Source organism: Rhineura floridana, chromosome 10 (assembly GCF_030035675.1).
Source record: "Rhineura floridana isolate rRhiFlo1 chromosome 10, rRhiFlo1.hap2, whole genome shotgun sequence".
Classification (NCBI taxonomy): domain Eukaryota; kingdom Metazoa; phylum Chordata; class Lepidosauria; order Squamata; family Rhineuridae; genus Rhineura; species Rhineura floridana.
Window position 1 is genome coordinate 90,680,538 of NC_084489.1, and position 10,496 is coordinate 90,691,033.

The 10,496-nt window shown below is 45.0% G+C and overlaps 2 protein-coding genes across 2 annotated transcripts; one reads left to right on the forward strand and one right to left on the reverse strand.

Annotated features, from left to right (window-relative positions):
- Positions 1-3,244: 3,244 nt before the first annotated feature.
- LOC133364842 (succinate--CoA ligase [ADP-forming] subunit beta, mitochondrial-like) lies at positions 3,245-4,636 on the reverse strand. Its single transcript, XM_061585705.1, has one exon. It carries the CDS (start codon positions 4,631-4,633, stop codon positions 3,245-3,247), a length of 1,389 nt encoding a protein of 462 aa, XP_061441689.1. The 5' UTR covers positions 4,634-4,636.
- Positions 4,637-9,069: 4,433 nt separating this feature from the next.
- On the forward strand, positions 9,070-10,396 carry LOC133364778 (succinate--CoA ligase [ADP-forming] subunit beta, mitochondrial-like). Its single transcript, XM_061585582.1, has one exon. The coding sequence runs from the start codon at positions 9,185-9,187 to the stop codon at positions 10,394-10,396; it is 1,212 nt and encodes a 403-aa protein (XP_061441566.1). The 5' UTR covers positions 9,070-9,184.
- The last annotated feature ends 100 nt before the right edge of the window (positions 10,397-10,496 follow it).

Here is a 10,496-nt window from a genome sequence, read left to right on the forward strand (position 1 = left end):
CAGCTCCCATAATGCCTGACAACAGGCCAAGCAGGTTTGGGCTGATGGGAATTGTAGTCCAGAAACATCTGGGGACCCAAAGGCTGGGAAAGCCTGATCTATAGGAAATGGGGGCAGAGAAGCAAAATGGATCCACTTCAGATTTTCTCTGGTGTTGGTCTGGGGTGGGTAAAACTAAGAAATCTGAAGTCTCTGGAGCATTCCTTAATACCATACGCTGCCTCACTACTAGCTGGAAAAGTCTGGTGAGACGTTTCTCAGGGGCACCCCACATACTAGCCATGGAGTGTGAAAAAAGAGCTGCTGTGTATACTTCCCTTTGACGGGGCAACTACATGACATCATCCAAGCACACACACACAAACATGGCTCATCTACATAGTGGTTTACTGTGTGTTTGGTGCTACTCACATCTCCTTTTAATTGGCATGGTTCACATGACGTTCCCGGCAAACAGAAGCTATCATGCAATTTCCCCCCTGTAAATCATACTAACCCAATCCACTATAATACAAAACCGGGAGGATAAACCATCCCCACTGCGCTGTGCTCCTCCTTGCAGACATTTTGCTCTGATGGTTTAAGTTGGGGTGTCAATCATTCCCCTCTCCACATCCACTCCCTCCTCCTCCCTTCTTTCATTTTGTTTCCTGTGGGCTGACAAGCAACTTCTGGTAGCTCTCTTCCATTCTGCTGGCCTTTTATATGTTGCTGCAAAAGGCGTCTTTATTTTCTTTTTCCCTTAACTTGTGCACAAAACCATAACACTGCTCAAAGATTTGTATTTTAGCTGTATCATACCAGTGAAAATATAATCACACTTCCAGGTTGTTGTTGTTTTTAATGGAACCTACTGTACCTGATAGTACAACCTGAGCATGCTCAGTTGCCAAGCAACCAGAGGGAGTGGAAATGTTAAATTAGAGGGTGTGGTCCTCAGGAAATTGCATGATTGATCCTTCCCCTCAGTGTGAATAGAAAACACCATGTTTGCAGCTGGCATTGAGCCCTTACTGTGGACAGTGCAAATAGAAAATGGAGGTAAAAACAGTGTCTTTAGTACAAAGTAATCCTCCTCTGTGGATAAGCCCACAGTTTCCCTGTGCTTCTTTGATCTCTTTATTGAGACCACAAAAAATCCACTGTTGCTTTTCATGGAGGTTTGCTGAGGTGAAGCTGGGGAAATTGTAGCCAGGGACCCCTTTGATCAACTTGTGCTCTTTAAAAAAAAATAAATTATTCTCTGTCAAACATTAAACAAAACAAAAAATGGAGAATCTGATAGGACTGCTATGGCAGATTAAAACTGACCTCCAAAATCCTGTGCATGGGGCCACCTTATCCTGGCTCTGGAACCTACCTTGATCATAACCAGAGGGAACCCATGTATAAATACATAAGCATAGGATCGGGACTGTTAGAGAGAACTCCTCTCCCAAAAGGGTCGATAGCCCTGGTGCCTCTGCCTGCTCAGTAGGAAGAGTGCCCCTCCCTTTCTTTGATGCAAAATAATGTGTCATGTTAAATTTATTAGAACAAAATTGCTCTCCTAACCATTCAGATCCATTTCAATAGCAGTCATTTTTCCTCTTTGCCAGGTAAATGGATATTAAGGAGTTGGGGTGGGAATCATGCTGTCTTAAGTGCTGTGTAGAATAATAGAACAGTGGAACTGGAAGGGGCCTGTAAGGCCATCGAGTCCAACCCCCTGCTCAATGCAGGAATCGTTAAAGCATACCCGACAGTTGGCTGTCCAGCTGCCTCTTGAATGCCTCCATCGTTGGAGAGCCCAACACCTCCCTAAGTCATTGGTTCCATTGTCATACCACGTACGTAGTCCCATTGTCATACCACTCTAACAGTTAGGAAGTTTTTCTTGATGTTCAGTCAGAACCATTGTTCGTATTCCAGCTTATGTGTAACACAAACACTTCAGTAGCTTCAAAGAGCCGTAGGGGTAGAAACAGCCCTGAACACTTGTGAAAAGTTTAAATGGTAAATTACCAATTTATTGATCTGCCTGATAATACCCTTTTCTATGTCTCCTTCTGTTCCATTGCCTTTGTCTCCTCCTCACCCCCTTTTTTAAAACATGTAAATGTAATTGAACACTAAAGTCAGGATCACTCAGACCATAGTATTCCCGATCTCTATGCATGGACGTGGAAGTTGGACAGTGAAAAAAGCAGGTAAGAGAAAAATCAACTCCTTTGAAATGTGGTGTTGGAGGAGAGCTTTGTGGATGCCATGGACTGTGAAAAAGACAAATAATTGGTGTTAGAACAAATTAAACCAGAACTATCACTAGAAACTAAAATGATGAAACTGAGGTTATCATACTTTGGATACATCATGAGAAGACCTAATTCACTAGAAAAGTCAATAATGCTGGGAGAAACAGAAGGGAGTAGAAAAAGGGGAAGGCCAAACAAGAGATGGGTTGATTCCATAAAGGAAGCCACAGAACTGAGCTTACAAGATCTGAACAGGGTGGTTCATGACAGATGCTCTTGGAGGTCGCTGATTCATAGGGTCGCCATAAGTCACAATCGACTTGAAGGCACATAATAACAACAAATCTATACAAATATATATATTAGTGAAAATAACACTAAAACATGAAGACAAAATAGCTGTAAATCTGTGTATATTATACAAAATTGTACACAAAAACTATGTATATTAAGATAAGTGTGCACTAAAATCCCGCTGAATTTTCATAACTTCTTCTTTAAGAACTTGCAAACTGATGCAGAACTGTGGCAGACAAGAATGGAAAAACAAGACACTGAACTTGAACTGATTTCTCCACTCCTGCTTTGTGCAAAGAAACAAGATTTTTTGTTGCTCATGTACGGACACCTCTGTGATACCTCCTCGCTCTGGTCTAATAATCAGAGTGACAAATACAAAAATTCAATTCACTGCACACTTTTATTTGGATGAAAAGTATTTTCAGCTTTAAGCTCTTTTTGAGAAGCTTATCACAGATTATTTCATTCTTGCAGCTGTAAACTGGAGGGAGAGGAGACTGCAACAAAGAATAAATTTTAGCAATATAATACTTTTATATAAAGAGTGGCCATTTTCAACATCAACTGAAAGTTAAAGATCAGATCTGTGTGTGCTTATTAAGCAATTTAAACCTTCACACAAAAATGGGGTTGGGGAGATTATAGCATGTATCTTAGAAAACAGAAGAGGGATTGTTGTTTGAGGAATGAAGCCAAGAGGATCTGCTTAATCACTGTGGCAACTGAAACTTCACATCCACTTCTGCCTCTTTTGCTAGGGTCATTATTTCCGAGAGCTTCACGGCCATTTTAGCAGCTTTATCCAAATCATCACAGGGCAGGATTCTCAAGCCGCTCTCTGCTATTAAAACTTTTGCATCTTCAACTCGTGTGCCTTGTAACCGTACAACAATCGGTATTTTTAGCTCCAAATCTTTTGCCGACATAATTATACCATGTGCAATGACATCACATCTCATAAGGCCCCCAAAAATATTTACTAGAATAGCCTGGACATTTTCATTTGAAGTAATAAGTTTAAAGGCCTCTGTTACTTGTTCCACTGTGGCACCACCCCCAACATTAAGATAGTTTGCTGGAGTCCCTCCATGAAGCTTAATGATGTCCATCGTGGCCATTGCCAATCCTGCGCCGTTCACCAGACAGCCGATGTTCCCATCTAAACCAATGTAGTTAAGTTCCGCATCTGCTGCGTCTCTGTCTCCCTCGGTCACCTGGGTCCAGTCCTGCAGTTCAAAGATTTTCTTCTGACGAAAAGCTGAATTGCTATCAAAAATTATCTTTGCATCCATGCACATCACTTTCCCAGTTGAATCTTCAACCATGGGATTGATTTCTACCATTTGGGCATCGTATTTAATAAAGAAGTTGTAGAGTTTAACCATATTATCAGCGGCTTCATACACCAAGTTAGAAGGAAACCCCATTTTTTGGGCAAGCGTAAGGGCCTGATCCTTTCTGAGGCCTTCCATGATATCAACCGGTTCTTTGATGATTGCTTGAGGATTCTCTGCAACAACGTCTTCAATATTGACACCTCCCTGAGAGCTGCCAATCAGCACAGGGCCCTGAAATGATCTTTCCATTGTTATTGCAAAATAGTATTCTCTCCTAAGATACCTGCGCTCACAGATAAGCACTTGGTTGCATATCCGGCCCACTGCCCCGGTCTGCTTGGTGAAGAGCTTTTTGCCAATCATTCTGGAGGCAATGTCCCTCGCTTCTTCTGGAGAATAGACAATTCTCACTCCTCCTTTAAGGCCCCCTTCAAAGGTGCCTTTTTCCCGGCCACCAGTTAACACCTGTGCCTTTACAACAAGGTCAGTTGTACCGATGTCTTTTGCCACTTTGTAAGCTTCTTCCGGTGTCCTTGCAACCAATCCATAGGGGACAGAAACACCAGCTTCCTTCAGTAGCCTCATGCTCAGGTATTCATGCAGAGACAAGTTCCTTTGCTGCTGCACTGGGAGCCTGCGGCTGTTCAGCAATCCTGGACTTCCACCAAGCACCCTGGCAGTGGTGGCGGCAGCACTCAAGGCAACCTGGCGCCCACCTCTCCCCATCAGTTTCGCCACGCTCACTGCCTGCCTGCAGATCATGGAGGCGGCTTCCCCTTTCCACCTTCCTCCCCTTCTCCAACTTCGTCTCCTTCCCAGCTCTTTCCCCACAGAACCTCCAACTGCCCTTTTAAAAGATATTTCCCAAGGTTCCTTCTCCAACGGTTCACAGCCTGCCTTCCCATTGGCCAGGGCAAAGATTCCATGACATCACAACCCCGGCCAGGCATGACCATCCCCCCCTTTAAAATCGGCCATGTCCTCCTGTATTCCTTCAAAGAGGATGCATAGCAATTGAATTAGGAGCGGTGAGGGCGGCGAAAAAACAACATTTTGCTGCCACTATTCAGTCATCTCTTTCCCGCCCAGCGGAGCTTTTTAGAGTTGTCCGAGGGCTACTTCACTCAGGCCCTCAGGACATGGTAGAGACATGGTGGCCCGCTGTAATGAGTTTGCTGGACACTTCCAGAATAAGATCTTATGCATCCGCCGGAACTTAGATTCCCAGTTTACAGCAGTGGATCCTATTGAGGTGTCTGGAGCACAGTCTTGTCATGTTTTATTGGATGAGTTTCAGCTGGTGCAGCTCGAGGACGTGGACAAGGTGCTCGGACAGGTACGTGCAACCACTTCGGTACTCGATCCTTGCCCCTCTTGGCTAATAAAAACTAGCAGGGATGGAACAGCTAGTTGGGCCAGGGAAGTGATAAATGCCTCTTTACGGGAGGGAGTGGTCCCTGGCTGCCTGAAAGAGGCGGCAGTGAGACCACTTCTGAAAAAACCTTCCTTGGACCCAGAAAATTTCAACAGCTACAGACCAGTAGCAAATGTTCCATTCCTGGGCAAGATCTTGGAACGAGTGGTTGCTGGCCAGCTCCAGGCGCTATTGGATGAAACCGATTATCTAGATCCATTCCAATCGGGTTTCAGGCCCGGTTTTGGCACCAAGACAGCCTTGGTCGCCCTGTATGATGACCTATGTCGGGAGAGGGACGGAGGGAGTGTAACTCTGTTGATTCTCCTTGATCTCTCAGCGGCTTTTGATACCATCAACCATGGTATCCTTCTGGAGAGGCTCGTGGAGTTGGGAGTTGGTGGTACTGCTTGGCAGTGGTTCCGCTCCTACTTGGTGGGTCGTCTCCAGAAGGTAGTGCTTGGGGAACATTGCTCGACACCGTGGGTTCTTCAATGTGGAGTCCCACAGGGGTCAGTTCTGTCCCCCATGCTTTTCAACATCTACATGAAGCTGTTGGGTGCGGTCATCAGGAGTTTTGTAGTGCGTTGTCATCAGTACGCTGATGACACGCAGCTCTACTTCTCCTTTTCATCTTCTTCAGGTGAGGCTGTCAATGTGCTGAACTGTTGCCTGGCCGCGATAATGGACTGGATGAGAGCTAGCAAACTGAGGCTAAATCCAGACAAGACTGAGATGCTGCTGGTGGGTGGTTTCTCTGATCAGATGGTGGATATACACCCTGTCCTGGACGGGGTTACACTCCCCCTAAAGGGGCGGGTTCGTAGTCTGGGAGTTCTTTTAGATCCTTCCCTGTCACTCGAGGCTCAAGTAGCCTCGGTGGCACGGAATGCGTTCTACCAACTCCGGTTGGTAGCCCAGCTACGCCCCTATCTGAGCAGGGAGGACCTCACATCAGTTGTACATGCTCTGGTAACCTCGTGTTTGGATTACTGCAATGCGCTCTACGTAGGGCTTCCTTTGAAGACAGTTCAGAAGCTACAGCTAGTGCAAAATACGGCGGCCAGACTGATAACAAGGACCAAGCGGTCCGAACACATAACACCTGTTCTGGCTCGCTTGCACTGGCTACCAATACACTTCCGGGCCAGATTCAAAGTGTTGGTTTTAACCTATAAAGCCTTATACGGCGCGGGACCACAATACCTGCTGGATCACCTCTCCCGATACGAATCTGCCCGTACACTGCGTTCTACATCGAAGGCCCACCTCCAAGTTCCGACTCACAGAGAGGCTCGGAGGGTGGTGACAAGAACTAGGGCCTTCTCAGTGGTGGCCCCCGAACTGTGGAATAGTCTTCCCAATGAGGTGCGCTTGGCGCCGACATTGCTTTCTTTTCGGCACCAAGTTAAAACCTTCTTTTCTATGGCATTTTAATCTAACTTTAAATTTGTTTTAAATCTGCTGTAACTGATTTTAGATTTCTTATTCTTTATATGTTTTTGTTGTATCATATTATGGAATTTTATTGTATATATTTGTATTCTTTGTTGTACACTGCCCAGAGAGCTATGCTAGTGGGGCGGTATAAAAATCTAATTAATAAATAAATAATAAATAAAATAATGCTGCATCCAGTTCTGGTCTCTGCACTTCAAGAAGGATGCAGACAAACTGGAACAGGTTCAGAGGAACAAGGAAGATCAGGGGACTGGAAACAAAGCCCTATGAGGAAAGACTGAAGGAACTGGGCATGTTTAGCCTGGAGAAGAGAAGACTGAGGAGAGATATGATAGCACTCTTCAAGTACTTGGAAGGTTGTCACACAGAGGAGGGCCGGAATCTCTTCTCAATCATCCCAGAGTGCAGGACTCAGGTTGCAGGAAGCCAGATTTTGACTGGACATCAGGAAAAACTTCCTGTCAAAGCTATACGACAATGGAACCAATGACCTAGAGAGGTAGTGGGCTCTCTGACACTGGAGGCATTCAAGAGGCAGCTGGAACAGCCATCTGTTGGGAATGCTTTGATTTGAATTCCTGCATTGAGCAGGGGGTTGGACTTGATGGCCTTATAGGCCCCTTCCAACTCTACTATTCTATGATTCTATGAATTAACATTAACAGGTTAGAAACACAAATTTGATGCGTCGGCAGGAATGTCACCCTTTAACGTGAAATGGGCCTAATGCTTTTATTTGAGCCTGTGCCTTATTAAAGCATTGCCAATATTTGGCTGAGGAACTGAGGCTGTCAACTATCTGAGCCCCCGATAGCTTTGCTTGTTATTGTTATATGCCTTCAGGTCAATTATGACTTATGGCGACCCTATGAATCAGCGACCTCCAAGACCATCTGTCACGAACCACCCTGGTCTGGAAGTGTTTGGGTTGTATTCCACTAAGTCCTACTCAGGGTAAACCCACTGAAACTTATGAACCTAAGTTAGTCATGCCTATTAACTTCAATGGGTCTACACTGAGTTGGACTAGCACTGTATACCACCCTTGGTGTCTTTATTTTAATCTTAACTCTAAAAATGCTCCCTGGAAAATAATCTTTTAATTTCAATTTAAAAAAGAGAGAGAGTTGACTATTAATGTTTTTCAGTTGATGAAACAGGTTTATACATGTCAGTCCCCCTTTCCAAGGAATGAGACGTTCCAGGGCCACAGAGCTTACCTGGTCTCAGTTCCCCTATGGAAAGATGGCGCTGGGGGCTTATTGGCATTTTGTAGTGTTTACTTTGAATTCAGCTAACTCATACTCAGAGTACTCAGAGTACACCCCTTAAAATCAAAGGATTTAAGCTACTAACGTCCACTGATTTCAAGAGGTCTCCTCTATGATTAACATTGGCCCCCACCCTTTGTGTTTGTTTATATACAGGCTGAGCATTCATTTATTATTTATTTAGAAAATTATTTAATTGTTTTTTATTCAAAAGAAACTCAAAGCGATGTAGAAAACAGAGATCACAGCAATATATTAATAATTAGATAAAAGTGTATTAAAATGACATTATACTGTTCCAAAACTGACAGTGATGATGCCAGAGGCGAACTCTCCTGAAAGCCTAGTAGAATAAAAATTCTTCAGAAGTCATTGAAATCCCATAATGGCCCATGCCTGCCTGCTCCCAGCAGAAGGGAGTTCCATAAAAGTGGGGCTGCAACACTAAGAGCTCTGCTCCGTCAACAGGAGTAGAAGGTGGGAAAATGCATCTAGAAACTGTTTCATTTGGGCAAACGGGCTGTTGTCTGTTGCAGAGGGAGAATCCCCCTGGGTTGGTGGTGCTTGAATTTAGGCAATGGTCTGTCTGGACCTTTTGGGACCTGAACTTTAGTACACTAAGATTAGGACCGCGTGTCTCAGGAATGAGCCAGAAAAAAAATGAGATTAACGCCACCAGCGTCTTCCATCTCCCAACAATTCAGGGTCAACCCGTCTGCCATGATTTTCTACCCCGAATCTAAGGGGTATTCCTCTACAAAAAGGGTGATCATTTAGTCCCCAAAGATGCAGATGAGAGTGTTCCCTTTCCATGCCTGGCCGGGGCTGTGATGTCATGGAATCTTTGCCTTGGCCAACGGGAAGGCAGGCTGTGAACCGTTGGAGAAAGAATCTTGAGAAATATTTACCTAAAAGGGCAGTTGGGAGGTCTGTTGGGGAAGAACTGAGCAGGGCAACAGGAAAAGCTGGAAAAGGGAACGAAATCTTGCCCCCATGATCTGCAGCTGGGCACTGAGAGTGGCCAGCCTGATGGGGAGAGGTGCCTGCCTGGTAACCACTGCTGCTGTTGCTGCCGCCAGGGTGCTTGGTGGAAGTCCAGGACTGCTGAACAGCCGTGGGCTGCCAGTGCAACAGAAAAGGAGCTTGTCACTGCATGAATACCTGAGCATGAGGCTACTGAAGGAAGCTGGTGTTTCTGTTCCCAATGGGCTGGTTGCAAAGACACCGGAAGAAGCTTACAAAGCGGCAAAAGAGATTGGTACTGAGGACATTGTGGTGAAGGCACAAGTTTTAGCTGGTGGCCGGGGGAAAGGGATCTTTGAAGGGGGCCTTAAAGGAGGAGTGAAAATAGTATCCTCTCCAGAAGAAGCGAGGGAGATTGCCTCCAGAATGATTGGCAAAAAGCTCTTCACCAAGCAGACCGGAGAACAGGGCCGGATATGCAATCAGGTGCTCATCTGTGAGCGTAGATATCCAAGGAAAGAATACTATTTCGCAATTACAATGGAAAGATCATTTCAGGGCCCTGTGCTGATTGGCAGCTCTCAGGGAGGTGTCAATATTGAAGATGTTGCCGCAGAGGACCCTGAAGCAATTGTAAAGGAACCTGTTGATATTGTGGAAGGCATCAAAAGGGATCAGGCCCTTAAACTTGCCCAGAAAATGGGATTTCCTGCTAAGGTTTTAGATGAAGCTACTGATAATATGATTAAACTCTACAACCTTTTCATCAAATATGATGCTCTCATGGTAGAAATCAATCCCATGGTTGAAGATTCAACAGGGAAAGTGCTGTGTATGGATGCAAAGATAAATTTTGACAGCAATTCAGCTTTTCGTCAGAAGAAAATATTTGAACTGCAGGACTGGACCCAGGAAGACAAAAGAGACAGAGAAGCTGCCAGTGTGGATCTCAACTACATAGGATTAGACGGGAACATCGGCTGTCTGGTGAACGGCGCAGGACTGGCAATGGCCACGATGGACATCATTAAGTTTCATGGAGGGACTCCAGCAAACTTCCTTGATGTTGGGGGCGGAGCCACAGCGGAACAAGTAAAAGAAGCCTTTAAACTTATTACTTCAGATGAAAGGATCCAGTCTATTCTGGTGAACATCTTTGGAGGCATAATGCGATGTGACATTATTGCGGAAGGAATCATTATGGCGGCAACAGAATTGGAGCTAAACATACCAATTGTTGTACGGTTACAAGGTACGCAAGTTGAGGCAGCCAAAGCTTTAATAGCAGAGAGTGGCCTGAAAATCCTGGCCTGTGATGATTTGGATAAAGCTGCCAAAATGGCCGTGACCCTCTCGGAAATAATGACCTTAGCCAGGCAAGCTCAACTGGATGTGAAGTTTCAGCTGCGAACTTGATGAAGCCATCCGTTGTGTTCTATTTTCTAAAATACTTCCTATCATCCTCCACCCCAATTTTTATGTGGAGATTTAACTTGGTTTATAAGCACACACGTAT

Coding starts and splice junctions, on each gene's coding strand:
- LOC133364778 (XM_061585582.1), top strand. CDS start 9,185: ATGAGGCTACTGAAGGAAGCTGGTGTTTCTGTTCCCAATGGGCTGGTT.
- LOC133364842 (XM_061585705.1), bottom strand. CDS start 4,633: ATGATCTGCAGGCAGGCAGTGAGCGTGGCGAAACTGATGGGGAGAGGT.